This window comes from Mus caroli, chromosome 2, assembly GCF_900094665.2.
Source record: "Mus caroli chromosome 2, CAROLI_EIJ_v1.1, whole genome shotgun sequence".
Classification (NCBI taxonomy): Eukaryota; Metazoa; Chordata; class Mammalia; order Rodentia; family Muridae; genus Mus; species Mus caroli.
In genome coordinates, this window is record NC_034571.1 from 133,888,594 (window position 1) to 133,913,557 (window position 24,964).

The following is a 24,964-nucleotide window of genomic DNA, read 5'->3' on the forward strand; positions in this document are numbered from 1 at the left end:
ATAACCTTGCTTTTACCACTCAAGCTGGGTTATGTAAGGCATGAAGAAAAGGCAAGCATCTCTTTACCATGTTTGATCTGAGACCTGCCTCAGACTTTCTCTCTGCCTTTAACAGCCTTCTTCTGCTTGTTTTATATACAGTTCCAGGGTTTTCTGCAGCATTTAATACAATAGGTAGGCCAAATCTGTCTGTGCAGTCATCTGCTTCATGATGGATATATTTAACACCAGGTCTTGCGGAATGCTAAAGTTGGAAAAGAATGATGATAATCTCAGAATCAAATATTGTCTGCCACATGGCTAAAGTCCAGAAATGGTGGATATATTCATCTTAAGTCCTCAGCATCTCTGAGTGTTCAGTGATGTTTTCAAAGCATCACCATCACTACCAACATCTGTTTCTTGGACAGTTAGGGCTTCCTCTGCTGGATCTTTGTAGTTATACTATAATCTCCTAATATACTTTTGGGCTATGGCCATTAATAAACAATTTTGACTTTCCAGGTAGCCTTTTACCAATTATATGTTAACTAAATGCCCAAACAGCATTTTCTCATCCCTTCTCTTTTCTGTTCTTTTTCTTGTTTTTGTTTTTATAGTTTTGAAGAAAAATTTTATTTAATTTTTTTTATACACTCCAGATTTTATCCCCCTCCCAGTCCACCCTCTGACTGTTCCACATCCCATACCTCTCCCCCTAACCACCGCATCTGTGAGGATATCCCCACCTCCATCACCCACTCCTCACCCCACCAGCCCTCCCACTCCCTGGGGCCTCCAGTCTCTTGAGGGTTAGGTGCTTCTTCTTCCACTGAACCCAGACCTGGCAGTCCTCTGCTGTGTATGTGCTGGGAGCCTGATATCAGCTGGTGTATACTGCTTGATTGTTGGTCCAATGTTTGAGAAATCTCAGGGGTCCAGGTTAATTGAGACTGCTGGTCTTCCTACAGGGTTGCCCTCCTCCTCAGCTTCTCCCAGCTTTTCTCTAATTCAACCACAGGGATCAGCAGCTTCTGTCCATTGGTTGGGTGTAAATATCTGTCTCAGACTCTTTCAGCTGCTTGTTGGGCCTCTCAGAGAGCTGCCTTGAATAGGCTCCTTTTTGTGAGCACTCCATAGCCTCAGTAATAATGTCAGGCCTTGTAGCATCCCCTTGAGATGGATGCCACTCTAGTTTTTGTTTATATTAGGACTCTGACTCTCTCTCTCTCTCTCTCTCTCTCTCTCTCTCTCTCTCTCTCTCTCTCTGTCTCTCTCTGTGTCTCTCTCTTGGTCTCTATCTTTGTCCCTCTCTGTGCATGTGTATGTGTGTGTACATTTATTACTNCCCTTGAGATGGATGCCACTCTAGTTTTTGTTTATTTTATGTCTCTCTCTCTCTCTCTCTCTCTCTCTCTCTCTCTCTCTCTCTCTCTCTCTCTCTCTCTCTCTCTCTCTGTCTCTATCTCTGACTCTCCCTTTCTGTCTGTCTGTGCATGTGTATGTGTGTGTACATTTATTACTTAGAAGTTTTGATATATTCATACAGGTACTACTGACACCATTGCTGTCACATTCCAGAATATTTTTACCTCTTTAAAGCATACACATTAGCAGTCACTCATTGTTCCTCTGTCTCACTATAGACATTCACTAACCCACCTGCTGTGTCTGTGAAATTTCCTGGTTTGGACAAGTTATGTAATCATCTTCATACAATATGTGGACTTCTGTGTCTGTCCCTCTCAGTTAGCTTAATGTTCTTGAGATGTTTCTATGTGGGAGTATATAGCACACTTCATTCTTTGTTATTTTAAAATAAAATATTATATAGACACACATTTAATGTTTCATGTGTCTATTGCAGGTCATTGGACTGTAGCTGCATTCTTGCCTGTCAGAAATAAACAGCTATGTTTACTTGTACATAGACTTTTATTGAAATCATATATTATCATTTCCCTTCAACAATTCCTAACAGTAGAATTCCTCTGAGTCATATAAAAATTCTATGTTTAGGTTTTTGAGGAATTAACTGCCTTTCCAAAATGCTGCTTACACCCATACTAACAACAATGCATGAGGATTGCAATTTTCTTCCAGCTTCACTAACACTTATGATAATGAAACTTTGTTATGATAGCCATCTAAGCAGGTATGGGGTGTTTCAGATTTAATTTGCATTTGCTTAACAACTAAAGATGTTGAACACCCTTTCATCATTTGCTTATGGACTATTTGTATATCTTCTCTCCAATCACTTACTAATTCTATCTTTCACCTAAGTGTATTCAAAGTCAATTACAGGCTTAGTTATTTCCACTTGGGTCTGCTGGTTCTTTGGCTTTGTTGGGAAATATGTTCTAATTATCTTTCTTCTCACAATTAGTGCTCACATAGATCCTGGTCCTGCAATTTGAATTATTTTAATCAATGTCTCAATTAATGTCATTACTCTTCCATTGACATTTAATCCAGAATAAGTACTTCCTACTGCAATATTTATCTAGACTGTGATTATATTTGTGATCCCTTTCTATAATTGATAAGATCTAAAGTAGAAATTCTGTAAAATTTCCTTTGGGCATTTATGGGATCATTTAAAGCTATAGATTATAATTAGCCCATGTGAGAATGAAGTGCGGCAGGCTACAGAAGACTACACATATCAACAGAACAATGTTTTTTAATAAATACACAATGACCCTTGTTAAGGTACAGTTACTATTAGAATTCAGTGAACAAAAATTCAAGGCCAGAACATTTGATGCCAAATCAGCAACGACCTATGAAGTTGTTGGTAGAATTTGGCTAGACAATGATAGGCCATCATTGCTTGTGTATAAGGCTATTGTTCAACATGAAGTACCAGAACAACATCATAGGCGTCATCTGGGGACCTCTAGAGATGAAAGTTCTTCATCTCTATCTGCAGCCTTGGTCTTCCCAGACTTAATGAACTGGCAGTTCTTTGGTTTATGATCCAGAAACTCTTTGACCAAGATCATTTTGACTATGTTTAGGCTTAAGACTTAATATTTAATTTTTCTGAAGAGTTGCCAAAGGAGAAAGGGAGCAGGGAGCTTAGCAGGGTATGATGATGGTTAACTATGATTGTCAAAATGACTTAGTGTAGAATCATCTAGATGGCATATCTCAGGTGGGTCAGCAAAGGTATTTTATTGTGGTTTTGCTGAGGGAAGATCAGCCTTGACTATGGTATGGGTTTAGTCCCAAGTTAATTATAAACAAGTAGAGTTCTAGCATTTTTCTCTCTCTGTTTGTTAAATGTAGATGCAGTGTGACTGGCTAACTTAAGCTATCCACCGCATGCCCTCTCCCCCTGAGCCAAGCAAATCCTTCTCTCCTTGAGTTTCTTTTTCAGGTGTCATGTTCCAGCAACAAGAAAAGTAATGGAGACAAAGGGCACACTAGGTCATAGTCATAAACTAAATATGGAAAACTAAGTAAGAGTCATTCTACAAGAGTATCATTGGAATTAAGCAAGATATAACTGGATGTTACATCTTATTTAAATGGGTAGTTCACAACTTGTTGAAATGGGTAGTGAGAGCAAAAATTCAAAAGATGATTATTTGGGTGCAAGGTTTAGTTAGGAATAAATTTTCTAGGCAGCAGCCTGAGGTCATACCAGAGGACATTAGGGTATCCAACTGTGGTTATAAAGGGAATGTTATATACCCACAATCCCAGTCCCTGTTCCAGGCCTTAGTGACTTAGTAAGTAAGTAAATTAGCCTAATTCTGAAGACAGTAATTGGCTCTATTAGAAACACGAACCATTCTTTTTTTTCCTTTGCTGGTTATAGAGGTCCCTTAGCAGTTAGACAGAGGGAGGAATTTCTCAGAAAGCCCTGCATTCTGGAGGCAATTCCTAGCAAGCCAAGATTCTAAGGGAGACAGAGTTTACTTTGGGGCATAATATGGAAACTTAAATCCATGAAAGTGAAGGAACCTTGACCTGGGAGGAACTGAGATATTCTAAGGGCCAGATCTGGGAGGAGGTAAGTGTGAAATTGTTTATCTATTCCAAACCCTTTCTTTAATGAAGGCATTTACACAAATCATCCAGTCTCTCATAAAGAAGAGTGGGGAAGATATACAGAAAAACAACTGTAATTTACTGGGTTGCTGTTAAAAAGCTGTTTCTCAGGGGCTGCAAAATGAACCAGCTAGCTTCTATGATTAAGATTCTCTTTGTATCTTGAGAACACTTTCAGGACACTTTTTTTTCTCTGCCCTATGTGCTTCCTCTAGGATACACACACACACACACACACACACACATATATATGCAAAGTTTTAAAATCTGAAACCAGAGACAGTGTTTTCTTCTTTGATGACAGCCAATACTATGGTAACTTTTGCCAGTTAGAGAAATTTTACTATGTGATTCAAAGAACCAATAAATGGCAGAACCTGAGAACTAAATGGGAAGGAAGGCTGGACATTTAATCCAAAGATTCCCACTCCATGTTAATAGTTTTTTTTTTTTTTTTATAAAATAGATATTTGCTTTTATCTCCTGTGCATGAACGTTTGCCTGCATGTATATATGTACATAGCATGCATGACTAGTGCCTGTGCCAGTCAGAAGAGGGCATCTTCTGATGGAACTTGTGTTATGCAGGGCTTGAGTCACTATGTGAGTACTGCCAATTGAATCCAGGTCATTTTTAAGGGCAGCACGTGCTATGTTAACCACTGAGTAGTCTTGCCAGATCCATTGGCTAAATTCTTACATGCCCAGGTTATATTTAGAGAAGGGCCATCACTGTCTTTATGAAATCCAATCTTTTTCATATTTGTTTGTCCGTCTTCACTTCATGAGAACAGTAGGAGGCCAGAATGCACATGGTTTATTTAATCCCGTGGAAATGTTGACATTATTCTATCAATACAATCACCTTTGGTAATTCCACTAGAAAGGTTAATTGTGTTGTTATGCAAGATCTTTCCTGTAGCAGTCAAACCTACACTGGAAGCTCACTAATTGTATTCGAAGTTTAGCTGCTCAGAACAAACTAAGCTGTAAAGTTGATAAAAGTCTATTAGGATATGTTGTTGATATTGTCTACTATGTGTCCAAACTGCTGGGCGCTTGGCAGCTTTGGGAAATTCCTCAGCTCCCTCATTTCTGTTTTAGAGTATCTCTGGGTACCTAGGCTGCTGAAAAATAAACAAGTCAAATGTTTAAGGTAAACATTAAAAGAAACCTTTTGTTTCAAGCAACTTGAATGGGCTTTATAATCAATGTAATCAATGCATCACAATTAAGTGTCTTAAACAGCCCCTGAAATTGAAATATAGTGTTCTGGTACATGTTCAAGTCCATCTTTATAAACCTGTAATATTAATGACAAGGGAACACAACTTACATCTTTCCTGGAGCAAAGTTGTAATCAGTTCTTGAAGAAGTATTACATAATAGGGTGATCTGAATGCATGTGTTCTGAGTCATGAAAATACTGAGTGTGTGTCTCCTTATCGTTTGTCCTCTCTCTCTTTCTTTGTGTGTGTGCATTTGTGAGGGTATATGTTTTAACTAGATACTGTATATTTCTTATTTTTTAAACATAAGATGCTATCTTTCAAGATTACACAAGCTGTGGAAATCATTTTAAGCTATGGGAGGAAAACTTCTTGTTAAAATATAGCAGCATAATTCACTGCACAAGTTAAACCTAATTAACCTTACGTGAGATACCCTGCTTCCATCACAAATAACAATCCTATGGAAAAACAGAAAGTTTAATCAGGATATCTATAAATATTTCAGAAAAAGTCCATGTAACGTTATGTTAATTAACCTAAACTAAGAAATATTTATTAGTGAGATTTATTCTTGGCACTATATATATATAATGTATACACACACACACACACACACACACACACACACACACACACACACACACTAAAGCATGTTCCAGTAAAGCAGAGGAAAGAGCAACTAGGTAATATAAATTCTTGGAAACTAAAAAATCAATTTTTCAAATAAAATGAAGCATAAAAGACAGGAAACATCTGAAAAATAAGCCAACAAAATATTCTCAAATGAACTGAAGATGAAATATTTACAAAAAAAATAGAGAGAGGTTCTCATTCATTACAGATACTTGAATGGGTTTTAGGTGGTATTTTAGTGACAGTCTAGCCCATTTCCTTCTCCGCTGCACAAAGTAAACTCTTCTCTCTGTTCTAGCCTAAAGGATGAATGCTTACTTGCTCATCAGTTCATTTCCACGACCATAGCAATTGGACTGCAACCTACCATAAAAGCCTCCAAACCAACTGGAAGCTCAGGCTCAAGCTTCACTGATCAGATCTTTAATGTCCAAATAAAAGCTTAAAATTTCATTTACAAGTTTAAAAGAAGGATTCTAGAGAAAATGAAAGGATATCAGTCAATTTATAACAAGGAGGGTATTTTGGTCTATTGTGTGATGTTGTAATAGAATACTGGTCACTGGATAATGTATAAAGACAAAAGGGTAGTTTGGAACACAATTCTGGTGACAAGAGTGTTCGAGCAGTTTTGTAGCTCTAACATGAGTGATCATACACCAGAAACTGAAATGGCCAGTTCCACACTCAACTGCAGAAAGGAATAAATACCCATATCCTTGCTTTGTTGTCAGCCTGTTGCTGGCTTTCTTAGACATCTCAGGGTTCAGCCAACAAAGTTGTGGTTTCCACATTTGTGTTTGGTCTACCCATTTTCAGGATGGCTCTTCCAAGCTCAATTAATAATGGAAACAATCCTTAAAAGCCAACCTGCTCAAGATAATTTCTCACTGCAACTCTCTCCCCAGGTGGTTCTAGGTTGTGACACCTTGACTATCAGAAGTTAGTAACACCATCACTATTTCAGGAAAAAAAAAAAAAAAAACAGCATTCCGGGTTAAAAATAAACTGCCAACAAGTGAAAATGCATAGATGTAGAAAATTCCAGACATGCAGTGCTCTGTAAGGTATTAATCAAGGTAATTGTCTATAACATCCTCAATAAGGTAAGACAGAAAAGGGTCGAGAGGATGCCTGAACAGTGGGGAACAAAGGAACAGGAAAAATGTGAAATCTGCACCCATGTGAAGACATGAGCATTTGAAGACATGAGTGTAATGATGAAATACTGATCCACTGCAATCCCAGCTTGGTACATTATGAACACAGTGCTTTATGAAGGCTAGTGATAGTAAAGTCAACACTCATCCCATCCTGCATGCTGGCTACTGGGCTTTGTATTTTCCCATATGATTCATCATTTATTTCTAGAATAATCTTGCAATCAGATTCTTCTTCCTGCACTTTAGGAGAATGGTTGGCACTACAATTACATTACAAAGACTTGTGTGGCTAAAGACATAGCCCAGCAGTTCAAAATGTATACTGCTCTTGCAAAGGACCTGTGTTTAGTTCCAGAAATCACTTTGACTGGCTCACTACCACCTGTAAGTCCAGCTCCAAGATATCTGACTCCTCTAGCCTCCTCAGATACCTACACTTAGATGAACACACACTCTCTGTCTGTCTGTCTGTCTGTCTCTCTGTCTGTCTCTCTGTCTCTGTCTCTCTTTCTCTGCTTTTCTCTCTCTGGCATATACACTAATAAAAATTAAATATTAATATTTATGCATCTTATGGTTGTGGGTATTTTGTCTCCATGTATATCTGTGACCCATGTTTATGTCTGCTACCATGTAGGCCAGAAGATAACATCAGATCACCTGGGACTAGACTTAGAGCTAGTTGTGAGGCATGGTGTGGATGTGACAATCAAATCCAGGTCCTCTGGAGAACAGCCAATGTTCTTAACGAATGACCCATTTATCCTTCTTCAAGAATAAATAAATTTTAAAAACGTGTTGCCTTGCTAATTTCTGACATTATAATTATATACTCCACTGACAATCCTTTTCCTTTATCTCCAGTTAGTGCAATATGGTGTAATTTTCATCCTACCTGTACAATATTTACTTCTTTAGCAACATTAATTTTCACTGTAATCCTTTCCAGTCCTCTCATCACATCTCAGCCATGACCCCTTCTCTAAATAAAAGTGAGAATGCTTACTGATGTGACTATACAAAGGCATATTTTAGAGACATATTTTTCTATGTGGTTCAGTATTAATTAATTAATATATTAATTAATTTACTTATTTATTTTTAAATATTTCTTTCTTTTTAAATCTGGATATCTTTAATTAATTCTTAGAGCTTCTGTGGCAAGTTTTCATTCCTGCCTTCTGAGTTACCATGACAAGGTCTTTTGGTTTTGTGTCCCTTTTGCACTAATGGTTTCCATTAAATAGTCCTTCAGAGGCACCTGTTGAGCTCTTTGTATATTGTTTACATGATAAATCAAGTTTGAAAGGCTCTGTGGTAGATTATCTTCCCTCACTGATTCTATGTCGGGACCAACATAGGCAAAGAACGGAAACTTTATGATAAAGTCTGCCTCAATGCTAGAGAATTACTTATGTTTGACTATATAAAAGAAATATCATACCCTTCTCTCTGTCCTGCTCCCCTTCTGTGGTTTACCTTCATGGAGGTGCATAACTCTCAGAAAATCCGGCAAACTTGACAACAATTTGTGCCCCACCCATCTTGCAGTTTCTGTAACTTGCTGACACCCTCTGTCCCCCAGAGTCAGTTTCCTCCGAATCAATTCTAATATGCATCCCTATTTTCTCTTACACTAAAACTGACATCACCATGTGTCAGCTTCCTTTTAACACCCTGGAATGGTCTACCTCCATTTTATTGGCTGGCTGGACCCCTTTAGTAGTTACCAACTCATTCTTCACAGAATGAGACATGAGGCAATAACACCATGCCATGGCCATTCGGTGAATTAATGAGTCCAAAGGGCCTTTGTTGACTTACGTTAAAAAATCTTGCAGAGCCGGGCGTGGTGGCGCACGCCTTTAATCCCAGCACTCGGGAGGCAGAGGCAGGTGGATTTCTGAGTTCGAGGCCAGCCTGGTCTACAAAGTGAATGCCAGGACAGCCAGGGCTACACAGAGAAACCCTGTCTCGAAAAAACCAAAAAAAAACAAACAAACAAAAAAAAATCTTGCAGAATCCTTACTTTAAAATCTACTCTGCCCTGCTCTTTTCCCCACTAGAAACAACCGACTTCACAGCAATGATCATAGATACTCATCCTTGAATCCTTGAAAATCTCTGCAAGAAAGGTTCCTTCCCCAAGAAATGGGAGGGTAGAATTGTCATAGCAGTCATCTTGCAGAAGAAGAAAGATACATCCCTTTAAATGCTGAAGACTACACATTAAACACTTGAATTCAGTTAAACTCTGATAATCTCTATAAAAATATATTATAATAAAATTTTTCAAACAATTTTATACAAATTTTATATTTTTATTATTTTCTTGAGGTTAACAGAGGTCAGACTCAGATGGAGATCTTGAACAATAAAAGCAGAATTTCAAGTGTCAGACTCACCATATTGGATTTCCCTGTCATTCATAGTGCAATGTGTTCTGAATAGCTCTAATATCAGCCCAAACCTAAAAATGACTGGCACAAAATATGAATGATGGCCTTTCTATGTGGGAGTTAGAACAAATGCTATTATAGTATCATAGCCCACTAACAACAAATGCCATTTCTTAATAAACTAACTATATTTTAATAAGTCTAATAAATTTCCTTTTATAGATAAACAAAAAACAAAAACTGTGTTTTTATGGTTTTGACAGCTGGGTAAAGTCATTCCCAGTGTCTCCTTTGCATTTGAAAAATAAGCTCAGGCATAACTGTGATATCTGTCTGTATAGTGCTAATTCCCACTTCCACAGTGAGCACCCATCAAGTGCTTCTGTATGAAATAGGCTTGCCCCAAATCGAGGTAGGTGGTGTTGTAGATGATCTGGAGTCACATAACACACCCCACATAACACACTCAGGCTGCTCCTCTGCCTGCAAGAGCACATGCCTGTTGTGAGAACACCTAAGGAGATTGCTTTAAATATTTTATCATTTTAATCCCACCCAACACCTCAGTCATACTGTTGTATTTGCATAAGTTGAATCCATAAATAATGAAACTTCCCCATACAGAGATTTGCACAATTCTTTCTTTTAGAAGATATGTCAACACAAATTTTCAAGTATTCTGTTCTCAGTGTCAAATAAAGACGCTTCTCGAGATCTTAGGTATGGTAAGACACTTACAGAGTTGTGTGCACACAGATGCAGTACAGATGTTACATATTTAGGTATTGTTCTCTTCGGAATTGACCTGTGCATTGAACAGTCACAGAAAGATGCCAACACCAATTCCTTTGATGGAGATGGATTTTTTTAAATACAGCTATCCCTTTCCCCTCCCCCAGCTCAAGGAATGTGACTGGTGCACCCATTAATATTTTGGCACTGTATGTAGAAAGTCACATTCCATTTTGTGATTCAAAAAACAAAATCATTATTGAAAACAAAGGAAATACATACTAATAGGAGCCATATGTAAATGAGGGAAATGCCACTTTTAGAAAATGTGTTTATTTAATTGGCTTTGCAAAGCAAGACAAAGAAGTCACTTCATTATCTTTTGGTTTCTTTTACTTTTAGAGAAACCTTTGGAAAGAATCTCATAGCTTTAGTTCTAGTACAATGCTGTTGGAATCTACTTTCACAATCATCTACAGTGGAGTTGTTAGAAAATGTCTAACTGGGTTTGAAGAATCTTTGAAGAAGCAACTGCTTGGCTCTGAAAAACTTCATGTTGAATGATCATAAGCAGCATACCTGGATTCCATTGCTTGCCCAGGCTAAGACAATTCATTCTACCTCATTGTTTTTTCTCATCCACTGCACCACCTCTTGTTAGACAGATGACAATTGGACAGACTTTTATTTAATCATTCACAGATTCCCTAATTATCCATTAAGCAACTGTTCTCACAGAGTTCTTGGCTGTGTGGAAAACATGGGCATGGATCTGTCATGTACCCTGCAGAGGGAGCATGGCAGAACTGAAGGAACGTAAGAGTCTGAGGAGCATAATGTCTCAGAAACAATCTAAAAGCATATGAAGTTGTATCTACCTCCAATGAACAACATCGCTAAGAACTGTGGGGAAGAATATCGTACTATTGGAAACCCCAGTCTTTGGAGAAATGTTTAATGTCAAAGCAGTAATAACTATACACAAATGTTATCAGAAAACCAAAGGAAGAGGCACAGATGAAAATTAGTTCTTATGGTAGGGTCTTGGATCCTATCTTCAGGGAAGCTAAATTCTCCTTGGGTCTGATGGAATGGGAGGAGTATTCACAGAGAAGTGGTTGTGGACAGGCTACTCCAGATTCCAGGACATTTATAGACCAGCAAAACAAACAAACAAACAAACAAACAAACAAACAAAATGATCCACACAGTGAGAATGAACGGAATATTTGCTTTACAAACTTGGCACTTCTGAGCATGGTATCTCAACTTGCAATCCCAGCATTTCAAAAGAGAAGCAAGAAGATTCCTATAACTGCAAAAGCAGCCCAGGCAACACAGCAGGTTCCAAGCTAGATGTGGCTATTAGCCCCCAAACAGCAGCACCTGATGAAGTGCCATTGTTAATATGTCCTGTGAATAAGAGACAGAGTCCATGGGTCAGCGAATGATTAGAGAAGAATCATTATTATCTGGGCATGTGGTGGTGACTGAGGACAGGTGCACAGCCTGGACCTCTGTGTACCCCTCAAAACATGTCAGTTCTCCCCTCGTCACTGTGATCAGGATTGCCCTTCCTGGGGAGACTTCTATTCCTTCATTTTTGCCTGCCAGATGAGATTTTTAAAGCTTGTCTTCTCTTTGAATCCTAATACAGTGCTGTTTCTGCATGTCTCTTTAAAGGCAAAGTTGCTGTCATTAATTAAAGCAATACAAAGGCCTTATTATCATCTTCCTTGAAAAAGTCATACTAGGCTCTTTCTCTCCCTCCCCTTACTCTGGAAGCAATAGAAATGCCATGTCTTTGACTCACTTCCTTCAAGGATATGTTCTCTTTGAGTTGGTTGTAAATTGATGTTGAGTATTGAGATTTTGTAGAGTTCAGCTTCCCACACTCCCTACATGACCTATCTCTATTGGAAATAACACTATTATAATCTAGATGCCCCCAGTACCTTGTGGAATTTCAAAGTCATTGGCTATAAGATTTCCCTCTGTACATATCACAATAAGTATGATTTTTAATGACTATGAGTAAAGACTTCAATTTGAAACAGGAAACAGTCACATTTGCAATGTCATCTTTTGTTGTTTTTGAACAAGAACAGTCTTAAATACATCTTTGGTACAAGGAGGGAACTAATACAAAATTAAAGATGAGCTTTGTCTCTTACATTTTTTAAAATATAGAAAACATTTGGGAACTAAGTGACTTAATAATATCTTATCCCCTGAGCTTAAAATGTCATAGCTCAGAAATCAATGAAATGTGAAACATGTCTTTTAGCATATGATGTCCCAAACATAAATGTTAATACAACTTCATATAAAAATGAAATCTACCCACCAGTTGACCTTCAGAAGCTCATACGTATGTGAGATATCTCTGTGTGGTCATCAGATGAAAATGCAAATATTGGTTATCAACTAATTGTTCAATCTTAGACATAGTCAGTTATAGAACCAAGGGGGATAAGTGAGCAAGCCAAAAGCTACTTTTAAGAGATAAGGAAAATCCAACTCACAGGACCAAAGCAGACCATATTGTAAGGTAATAAAAGTATTAGTGTATTCTAAACTCATTCAAGAAGATGACTAACTATAGTCTCTATGGATGTAGAAACTCAAGAAACATACAAGAATTATCCCAACTATGAAAGCTGGTGCAGTGTAAGAACTGTCTTATATTGTTACTGATGTCTTTTGTACCTTTGAAAGGAACATTTTATGGACAATTCATTGTTTCTTGAAATACAATGAGAAAAAAAAAATTTGAAAACACATCTATGAAAACAGTGCCCTATACAGGAAGAAAAAAAGCAGCATTTATTTTGTAAAGCGATCAGGTGGTAATTCAATTTCCTGTTAACTGAACTCAAAGTATTCGCATTCAGGTCATAGATTGGTGTCACTTATCATATAAATTGGTCAATAACATTTACAAATAGTACCTTCAGTGTTTGGTTTTCTGGTTGTATCTCTAGAAAAGAAAATCAATTTAATTCCATGCGCTGGTTTTCTCCTTAAAATTCATGCGATTTGAATATGATTGACAGGGCATGGTATCATTATGCAGACTGTTAGATGGACCGATTATACTTATGAATACAAGAGTGGAGTGAATGAAAGCAACATGTAATTGATTCTATACTCGGTCTGACTGTTCATTAACAGTATGAATGTAGCACAGTCACTGCTGAAATGGAAAGTGATGAGACCAACCTATCTGCACTCTCACATTTGTTTTAAAATTCATTATGCTAATATTTTTTCCCACAGAATGTTTTACTGTGTCTGTTTTGCCAAGCATAAGTCTGATTGAATCTATGTAAATAGCTCCACTGCTTTCGGTATTTATTAGGTATTCTGCTCACACATTTTTCAATTTATACTTTTTGGAACTGATGAGGGGCTCATCTGTGTACTCCCATAAAGGCCACCTTCTACGCTCTTCTCTTTTTCTCTGTAGTTCAGACTAATTTCCCAGGATAAATAGGGATGGGGAAAGCACAGGGCTTCAAAACAAAAGCTGAATTATCAACTGATTGATTTCAGAAAGAGATGAACAGAAAAGGTTCCATTTGTCTTGCCACACTCGAGTCTGATGAGACACAAAAGGGCCTGCCCCCTCATTTTCCACACCTTTTCAAGGGGCTGCATTTGAAATGTTGATTAAATGTACAAATTACATTTCTGGGCTCTTGGCTTTCTTCAGTGAAATGAGAGCAGTGCTCAAAGGCTGCGTTTCCTTTTGTGAATGTGGAGGCAGACACTATGGGGAGGTAGGATCCTATGACCGCTCCTAGAGACTTAGGATGCTGAGTCTAAAACCTCCACACCCGACCTTTCCTGTGTCCACAAAGTTTTGCCAGATTCTAATACAAACGAGCCAACAAAACTACACTGAGCCAGACATGTGAATCTAGGAACTACCTTTGTCACACCAGTCTCCAAGCTAGATTTTGTTTACAGTGGATAAATATACTTGTCTCAGATTCCTGTCTTGTCTGGCTCTGACTTTTATTGAATCAGCAATTGACTTCTTAAGATTATTGGCCTGAGACCTCTATGCTGGGGATAGAATTAATCATATCATTCTTTTTTTAATGGGATCATATTTACCTTATACCACAGTCTGTAATTGATACGTATGTGTGTCAAAAACTCAGCTCACAAAGCTAGGTCTGGGAAACTGCTCTGTGGCTTTTAAATTATGTACACAAATGCTTTGCTATTGCTCTCATCAAAAGGAAGGGTCTATATCATTCAATATGAAAAAAAGGATGCTGTTCCTTCTCTAATGCCACTCCAGTTGCAACTAACAGAATAAAGTGTTAGTGGTACATTATGCCCACTACAGCTGTGTTATAAAAGGTACCATTGTCCATGCTCTTGTTTTTAGAAAGCTGAGCTATTGTGTATGTAAAATGCTGTGTGGTTGCCATGCTATCAGAAAAGACAAGCATCCATACAGAGAATATGTTTTTTTTATACAGGGAATCAAGGCAGCCATTGGAGAGAATGACAGCCCTCTAACCTTTGGACATTATAGTCTGCCACTACTCTGAGAGGAATTGCTGACTTGAGCTGTATTTTAGCCTCTAAGCCATGCCTCTGGCTGTTCCCTTTAAGAATGTCTAACCTGCAAAGAAGATCTGAAGAAAATAAAGACTTGGTTGTTACACTAAGCCACCATATTTTGAAGTAACTTCTTGCATCACTGTAGCTGTATGACATAGCCAGGAATGGAATGTATACAAATAAAGGGTCAGGTGACGAGATTCAAGCTAAACATATGACACATATACAAATATGCATCCTTTCCATCAAAATGGGATGACCTCGGGAGCATTGGTGGATAGTAATCTTACCTTGTGATTGTATATGTCTCCAATTGATCAATGGCTCTGGGCTGGAACTGGAGTCCTTAAACATAGAAGACCAAATGTTTTCTGTAATTACCCTTTTTATCTCTAATAGTTCTTCATTTTTCCAAATTCTTTGGCTATGGAGACAATCCTGAAATGTATTACTATATGACTATGGAGGATTTGCTTATTTTAGCTATGTTAAAACTTTAAAGCTAGATGGTAATCGCATAGGGGAAAATGCTCATTTTATAGTAATAGAAGGAATATGTTTATTCAAACATATAGGTTTAGTATCTTACACGATGGTGCTTAAAAGTGAGTTTAATGGTGAAATGAAAATAGTAAATTTTTCTATTTGCTGAAACATTGAACAGAAACCTGCCCTTTTATGTGCCACCTATAATCTAAGCTTACCTGAAAAATAATATTTTCATAGAGAAATAATTGATGACAGCAAAATAAAATCAAGATATACCCAGTAGATCGACTGTATTTTTCTTAAAGAAGCTTTTCTTATTTATAATAAAGAAGCTTATCTTTGAAATGTGAACCAGCAATTGTTGTACAGGTTGGGTAAACAGGGTCAAGAAATAAACTAATTTTCAAGTAGATAATTCCTCAGTTATAGAAGTTGAGAACTATAGAAGGATAAGTGGAACTGGAGAGATGGCTCAGAAGTTCAGAGCAGTTTTAACTCTTCCACAGGACCAGTGTTCGATTCCTAGTAACCACATGGTCCTAGAAACCATCTGTAAATATAGTGCCCAGTCGTTTGATGCCTTCTTTGACCTCCATGAGCAGTAGACACTCATGCAGTGAAACCATACATATAGATAGAACACACAAACACACAATATTTTTTAAATGTTAGAAAAAGAAAAACAAGCATAATAAAAAATCTCTACTGTTCATAGTCACCTTTGTTGATTTAGTTTCTATAACTTTCCATGCACATAATCTCTTTCATTAATTGCTTGCTATCTCTTCAATGATGCCAGGGTCTATTTCCAAGTACACATTTCTTTTCTATGTCTTTGAGCATGTGTTGAACTAATAGCAGCATGCTTAACATAATTTCATTCACCCTCTTTGCTATTTCTATTTGCCATGCATCTTGAATAACTTTTCACATCTTTTCATTTTCTTACTTATAGAAACATAATGTTAAAATGTACTATTGTTGAACTGGTCCCTACTGATGCTTTTTACGCTGTTTTCCTGCCTTCTCTACTTCATGCAATATAGTCATAAAGGACATGTGTAAGTAGTTATGTGCATATGAGAAAGTATATCATCCACAGGAAACAGGCCTGCAATCATTCCACTATATAGGTCTAAATGATTGTACAATTATACTTTTGACAGTTGTGGTTAAATCACCCTGTCTGTGGACAGTGCTTAATTTCACCTCACTATATAGACATAGTTGTCTATAAATGACCATGATTCATGGTCATTTATCTGAACAAAAATGAAGTAGATTGCTCAAAATCTATACTTCCATTCCTTCTAAGCCCACAGAAAAGGACATATGCCTGACATTTACAAAGATTATTACTAAACTCCATCATTGTACTTTGAAGATGAAATCCCATCACCACCACTACCATCTGTTTTGTGTGGTGAAGATCCAATGCCATCTTCTGGGATTTGGGAAGTGACTGGATAGATTTGTAATATAATAGCAATATTAGGACATAGTGAAAAATAAGCTCCTCACAGAAAGTAGGTGTATTACTGAAATATATAGTCCCCTGCCCTTTCTCCTCCCTCAGTTTTCTGGTTACCAAAGCATTCTCTTCTACCACATGCTCTTAACACAGATGAGATGATTTTTCTGCCTCTGCTTTGGTAAAATACAGTAGAGCTAGCATTTCACTGACCAAAGCCTTTGAATACACTATCCAAGATAACTGTTTCCTCTTTGAAGCCATCTCTCTCAGATATTTGTTACAGCAACAAAAAGATGTGACCAACACAACCACCTTTAGCTTTGAAGGCTGAAACCCAAGAATGAAAGAGACTTTCCCAAGTTCACACAGCACATAGTGACAGATTTGGGTCTTCTGAGTGAGAGTCTGATGTCAGGATTTAAAAGCAAATGTTCTTTCTACATTCTTGCCTGCATGCTGAAGGTCCCTTGGATGTTGGAGCTGATTCTGTGCACTATAATATGCATCATTTTGTGAGTCTTGCCAGTTATGTGGTAATGGATTTAGAAATTCTAATTTTATTATTTGTCCCAAGGCAGGCTTAAGATAAAGCATTGCTCATGGATATTTTTACGTACCTGTACTTTGGGAAGATGCTATTCAGTTTGAAAAATATAAACTAATACAAAAGATCATTGATGTTATAGGAACTCATTTTTTTTCAATTTTTTTTCCTATATGTTCAACCAAAAGATCTTAAAAATTGATATTGTTAAAAGCTAACTTCTGATATTTAAAAGAATTCTTGGGATAAAAATCTTTGAGCCTCCTAACCATGTTCAAGTATTGTTATTTGTATTTATGGTCTATATTTTGTTCTGTGCTATATCAGTGCTGATTATAATGTTAAATAATAATGATGCTGTACTACACTGAAAAAATGACATCAAAGAGACCACTGATTTGTTTTTTGTTTGTTTGTTTGTTTTTAAAAAGGAAACCAAGTGAGAGACCCATAAAAATAATGGCTTATTCTGGGCACCTAATCACATATCAGTGGAACTGAAGTTAGATGCAGCCCACCTGACTGTAATTTATATCCTGGAAAATGAAACTCTATGTAGAACAGTTACTAATAAGTAAGAGGAACAATTAAGATAATGAAAGAAATTTCCTTTGAAGTCTCATATTGATTCACGTCCAGCTTTGTGAATCTGAGAGGTCATTGTGTTGGTCAATAATAACACTTGGTGTTGGATGCTGTAAATTTAATAGAGAGCATAAAATACAGAGATCAATATTTTGATATTGGGGAAGCTCATTTATAGGTTGTTTGCTCTCAGACTTGTAAATGAAATGGAAAACTTCAGAAACAAACCTCACTTCAATTATGTAGCCATTTATAGGTAAAGGGTTTTTATTTTGTCACCACTACCAGTTCTCACAGGCTCCTTCCCTCACAGGCTCCTCCCCACCATGGTTCTTTCCACAGTACCTCTAAGACCTTTGTTCTTTTAAATCAAGTAAGCTCACATTTCATAACCTCACCTAAGAAGCACTCTTTTGCAGTTTCATGAGGTCCCACTTGTCAATTCTCGATCTTACAGTACAAGCCATTGCTGTTCTATTCAAGAATTTTTCCCCTGTGCCCATATCTTCAAGGCTTTTCCCCACTTTCTCCTCTATAAGTTTCAGTGTCTCTGGTTTTATGTGAAGTTCCTTGATCCACTTAAGAATTCTCACCTGAGGAATACCGAATGGCAGAGAAGCACCTGAAAAAATGTTCAACATCCTTAATCATCAGGGAAATGCAAATCAAAACAACCCTGAGATTCCACCTCACACCAGTCAGAATGGCTAAGATCAAAAATTCAGGNGACAGCAGATGCTGGCGAGGATGTGGAGAAAGAGGAACACTCCTCCATTGTTGGTGGGATTGCAAGCTTGTACAACCACTCTGGAAATCAGTCTGGCGGTTTCTCAGAAAATTGGACATAGTACTACCGGAGGATCTAGCAATACCTCTCCTGGGCATATATCCAGAAGATGTCCCAACCGGTAAGAAGGACACATGCTCCACTATGTTCATAGCAGCCCTATTTATAATAGCCAGAAGCTGGAAAGAACCCAGATGTCCCTCAACAGACTGCTTGTGGACGTTGTACATCGTGGTGCGCACTAGGCTCCGCACCACGATGTACAACGTCCACCCTCCACTATGTTCATAGCAGCCCTATTTATAATAGCCAGAAGCTGGAAAGAACCCAGATGTCCCTCAACAGAGGAATGGATACAGAAATCATGGTACATTTACACAATGGAGTACTACTCAGCTATTAAAAAGAATGAATTTATGAAATTCCTAGCCAAATGGATGGACCTGGAGGGCATCATCTTGAGTGAGGTAACACAATAACAAAGGAACTCACACAATATGCATTCACTGATAAGTGGATATTAGCCCAAAACTTAGGATACCCAAGATATAAGATACAATTTGCTTAACGCATGAAACTCAAGAAGAATGAAGACCAAAATGTGTACACTGTGCCCCTTCTTAGAATTGGGAACAAAACACCCATGGAAGGAGTTACAGAGACAAAGTTTGGAGCTGTGATGAAAGGATGGACCATCTAGAGACTGCCGTATCCAGGGATCCATCCCATAATCAGCTTCTAAATGCGGATACCATTGCATACACTAGCAAGATTTTGCTGAAAGGACCCAAATATAGCTGTCTCTTGTGAGACTATGCAGGGGCCTAGCAAACACAGGAGTGGATGCTCACAGTCAGCTATTGGATGTATCACAGGGCTCCCAATGGAGAAGCTAGAGAAAGTACCCAAGGAGCTAAAGGGATCTGCAACCCTATAGTTGGAACAACATGATGAACTAACCAGTACCCCGGAGCTCTTGTCTCTAGCTGCATATGTATTGAAAGATGGCCTAGTAGGCCATCAATGGAAAGAGAGGCCCATTGGACTTGCAAACTTTATATGCCCCAATATAGGGGAATGCCAGGGCCAAAAGAATGGGAATGGGTGGGTAGGGAAGTGGGGGGGCACTATGGGGGACTTTTGGGATAGCATTGGAAATGTAATTGAGGAAAATATGTAATAAAAATATTAAAAATTAAAAAAAAAGAAGCACTCTTTTTTTTTAATCTACTCTATTTACAAATCTGGGAGAGCATGATCATGTTCCTTTACCTAAGGGGTAGTGGAGAAACCCTGCTTCAATTTGTTCCCTAAGAACAAGAGTGCCAAAATTGCCCCACTACTTTCCCAAAAGATGAATCACAGTCTTCTAAGAAGTACAAGGCATAACAAAAATCCCAACAGTCAAATGTATTTGGGGAATAACATTCTATAACTGCCTCTCAGAAAGCCACGAGTCATCAGGGGACACTAAGTACCCAGAGATTACCTACACTAAAGTAACTGGTGTGTCTTAATTTTACCCCATAGAGTCTTAATTTTAGCCTGTACACAGCCACAACTGCAACCACTAGGATACTGTTTTATAAACCTTAGTGTTGCTTGTCTCCAACAGTCCCACCTTTGTATACATTCAATGATTTGGAATACCATGGCTGGGTACAGGCAAGTAACCACGGGCATAAAATAAACCAGGATCCTGCTGCCCTGTAGTCTAGCATCCATTAAAAAATAGCAGCTAACATAGCATATTTATATGAAAGTTTATTATGTAGGATACAAAGCTTCTATTTTCTGAATACATGTAATTTGTGTTATTTTATTGAAATATAATGATATCATTATATACTTTGTGTACAACCTCATTTCACTTTTTTCTCCATTGCTGTGCTGGGATAGTTACCACTACAATGAGAACCAGGCCCACCTATGAAATAACATCTGCAGGCATTCAGTGCTGTAGATTTTCTGCCTACTTTGATCATATGACATCATCTTTAATACTGTCTGGCAAGAGTTTAAATATTGTTTTAGAATTAATCATTGAAATCCATGCTTGCAAGGCCTTTCTCAAATATCGTATAATAGTCTCAATATTTAGCAGGGGACCAGCAAAGCTTTCTTCCCCATCATAGTAGTTTATGAGTCTCAATTCAGATTTTACATACAATTTTAATTGTGCCATATTCCTGTTTTTACAAAGCACTCTTATTCTTGTCCTTGTTAAAACTAAGTGCTACTGATTAGCCAAAATAAATAATTTTATTTCATTATAATAGCCTGCTAATACAGACCAAATTATTTCTCTTTGATCAAACTTGATTGGTTCTTATAACTTACATCAGTGAAATGTCAAAATTGTTCAATTAACTATAAAACTAGGAGGCAAATGTTACAAAGCATTTCACATAATTTGGATCAAAATTTCATTTCTTCTAGTCTTGTTTTGACATTGAGATGAGGATAATTTTATTCTGTAATAGTCCTGAATTTGAAAACTTACAAATGTGGGAACTGGAGCTGTAAATCAAGCGGTAGCATGTGTGCCTAGCATGCACAACAAGGCTTTGGGTCCAACCCCAGCACTTCCCCAAACAGTTTATGTGTGGGCATAAATGGGGAAAATAGCACAGTGTTTGAGGTTGATGTGCATAAGTAAAAACAGTTAAATTTTGCGTTTTTAAATTCATATGGAGATTGAAAAGCACAGATTACTCTGAGAGAGTTTAGTATATTAAACATAAGATATGAACCATTGGTTAATGTGTGTATATACTATATATTATTATTCCTAGCACTGTTCATGTTTGTGAAGACTGAACAACTAAACATTGTTAGTAGTGGTTTGAACTTTGTCATTTTAGAATTGGAATTGCGATAAGACTCTGTTGGTGAGGTTTTCAAGAACCCGTTTATATCATATGATGTCTTATTTACAAGGAAAATTGTGTGTAGCGTTGGCTCATCCTTCCCCTGTCAATTCAGATACCCATTTTGCAGACAATTATTTCTTGCTTTATTTCCCACCAAGGGTTTGTCTTCTTCCAGCTTGCCAATTATGCATAGCTTATATGATAATCTGTCACACTTGGACCTAACCAACACCAGTGGAATAGTTCCATGGCAGTGAAATTCTTCTCTATGGTGTCACACATTCCTGGGAAGGTGGCCTACTTTGAGAGGCTATGGTCCCTGTAATCTTTAACAATGAAGCATTTATGTCATCTATATTTCTTAGCTTGCCTGTCTCCAGGCTCTACACTAATATCTAAAATAAATAATGCGCCAGTTGTGTGAAAAGCACACAGTGCTTCACTTACCCTATTCTTCTTTGCTTTTGCAGATGTCATCCATACTGTAGGGCCAATAGCCAGAGGCCACATTAATGGTTCCCACAAGGAAGACCTCGCAAATTGCTATCAATCATCCTTGAAGCTGGTGAAAGAAAATAACCTCCGATCAGTGGTAAGTACTTCAGAGTTCTTTCTTTTGCATTCCTCTAAGCCTCTATGCAAAGAAAAAGGCCCGTGCTGAGTTTAACATAATACTGGGCATTTCTTTTACATTGACAGTATGTATACATGTAAGCTCTCACTTTAACCTTTGCCTGGGTAAGAGTAAGTGCCCTCATCTACATCTGTGGGCCCGTGCTTACATAGGCATCTTCAGCTTCAGTCCACAGTCAGAAGCTTACTCCATGTATTTTTCCTGACTTTTATTAAATCTCAGTTGCACCAGGAACATCAAACCCTGAGCATTGTACATTGTAAATACCCAACAGTAAGTCAATTTGCTCTAGAATAAGTTAATTTACCAGGATCTCGCAGGTTTTTTAATCTACAGAGATTACAAATTTGCTGAAGGTGTAGGACAGGCAAAAAGTTAAACTGTTTTTGAGTCCTGAGCAGGCTGACTAGACCTCAACATTTCGTGGGAAGTCACTGAGTGGAGTAAGGTTTGCATGGGGAACATTCAACTTTAAGGGTGCTATTGCTATACAGGTCATTGCTATACTGGTTACCATGGATGTCATTACAAAGAGCCTTTTTCAGTGTACCATGGAAAGTTTGCTTGAAATAAAGTACTTTACAAGCCAAATTATACCTTAAAACACCTTATAATGTTTGCACAATATTAACATACATGTATACAATTTATTCAACCTGTTAATTTAAAAAATATGTGTTCACAAATTAATCAGTACCGAAAACCCCACAATTGTGTTTGTGTTTGGGGGATGGGGGTCATATGCATCCAGGGATGAGAATGATGTAGTGGTCATAGGTCAACACTAAGATGTCTTCCTCTTATTTTTACAGAGGAGACCTCTTATTCAGATTGGCTATACTGGTTGACAAGAAAGCCCCTGGGATCTCTTTTCCACCCACTCCCACCCTCCCCAAAACTAGGGTTATAGTTTGTTCTGGTTTTCTTTCTAGTGCTGTGATAATGCATTCTTAAAAAAAAGCTCCTTAGTAGAGAAAGAAGGTTTTTTGACCTACAAATGTGTAAATAATAGAAGTGAGAGCAGGGACTCAAACAGGAACTTGAAGCATATGTATTTACTAGATAAGTCACTGGTTGATCCCTGAAACAGCTCCATGAGTTTTACAAGGAGGACATAAGTGTAGCAATCCAATGGTTCCTTACATCTGGAAATAAGCTACAGGATTGTGGCATCATCTGTCTGTGCGTATATACTCTTGAGATCGGCAGATATTTGGCCTTCCAATATTTTGCTGTCAAATGACTTTATTTGGGCAAAATAAATTAGATGGTGAAGAAATCCCTGAGCAGCTGAGACTGAGAAAGGAAAACTTCGAGAGAAGTTAAAGGGATCTTTCTAAAAGACTATTGAATATAGTAAAGATAAGTTTAGCTTATGTTGTAGTTGTTTGAAATAGTGACAATCATTAAACAAAACAGAGTAATGGTACAACACCAAACAAGCATTTAGAAATCGGGTGATTTAGGTCATTGGCTATATTGTGGATAAAATACTCACCATAAAAACATATAGCTTTTGTAAAATTCTTATTATTTCCTCTTCTCTACCCATTCTTTAAGATGGACCTTTCTAACTGTCTACCCCATGTATGCTTTATACAGTAAAAGTGGAGCATAGCAATATAATGATCTATCTGATAGAGTATTTTCTGCCTGTGAATGTTTGTCTAATATGGCCTCATCAATACCATGAACTAGTTAAATTTTGGCTTATAATAATGACTTTCTTCATAGAGTTAGAAAGAGAAATTCTCATATTTATATGGAATAACAAAAAACCCAGGATAGAAAAACTATTCTCAACAATAAAAGAACTTCTGTGGGACTAAGCATCCCTGACCTCAAGCTGTACTACAGAGCAATAGTGATAAAAAACTGCATGGTACTGGTACAGAGATAGGCAGGTAGATCAATGAAATTGAATTGAAGACCTAGAAATGAACTCACACACCTATGGTCACTTGATCTTTGACAAAGGAGCTAAAACCATCCAGTGGAAAAAAGAGAGCATTTTCAACAAATGATGCTGGTTCAACTGGTGGTCAGCCTGTAGAAGAATGTAAATTGATCCATTCTTATCTCCCTGTACAAAGCTCAAGCCCTTGATATGGATCAAGGACCTCCATATAAAACCATATACACAGAATCTAATAGAAGAGAAAGTGGGGAAAAGTCTCAAACACATGGGCACAGGGGAAAAGTTCCTGAACAGAACACCAATGGCTTATGCTCTAAGATCGACAAATGAGACTTCATAAAATTGCAAAGTTTCTATAAGGCAAAGGACACTATCAATAGGACAAAACAGCAACCAACAGATTGGAAAAAAAGATCTTTACCAACCATACATCTGATAGAGGGCTAATATCCAATACATGCAAAGAACTCAAGAAGTTAGACTCCAGAGAATCAAATAACCCTATTAAAAATGGGATACAGAGCTAAACAAAGAATTCTCAACCAAGGAATATCAAATGGCTGAGAAGCACCTAAAGAAATGATCAACGTCCTTAGTCATCTGAGAAATGCCAATCAAAACAACCCTAAGATTCCACAATCATACCAGTCAGAATGGCTAAGATGAAAAACTCAGGTGACAGCAGATGCTGGCAAGGATGTGGAGAAAGAGGAACACTCCTCCATTGCTGGTGGGAATACAAGCTGGTACAACCACCCTGGAAATCAGTTTGGCAGTTCCTCAAAAGTTCGTAGCTGTGATGAAAGGATGGACCATTTAGAGACTGCCGTATCCAGGGATCCATCCCATAATCAGCTTCTAAACGCTGACACCATTGCA

General features: G+C 37.7%; 1 protein-coding gene across 7 annotated transcripts in view; it reads left to right on the forward strand.

Moving 5' to 3' along the window:
• Positions 1-24,964, forward strand: part of Macrod2 (mono-ADP ribosylhydrolase 2) — a 1,935,542-nt gene that overhangs the window by 1,082,921 nt on the left and 827,657 nt on the right. For all 7 annotated transcript variants that reach the window (XM_021155700.2, XM_029471903.1, XM_029471913.1 and 4 more), the window contains exon 6: positions 22,004-22,125. In XM_021155700.2, the coding sequence (XP_021011359.1) occupies positions 22,004-22,125 (122 nt within the window). The remainder of the gene's footprint in view (positions 1-22,003; positions 22,126-24,964) is intronic.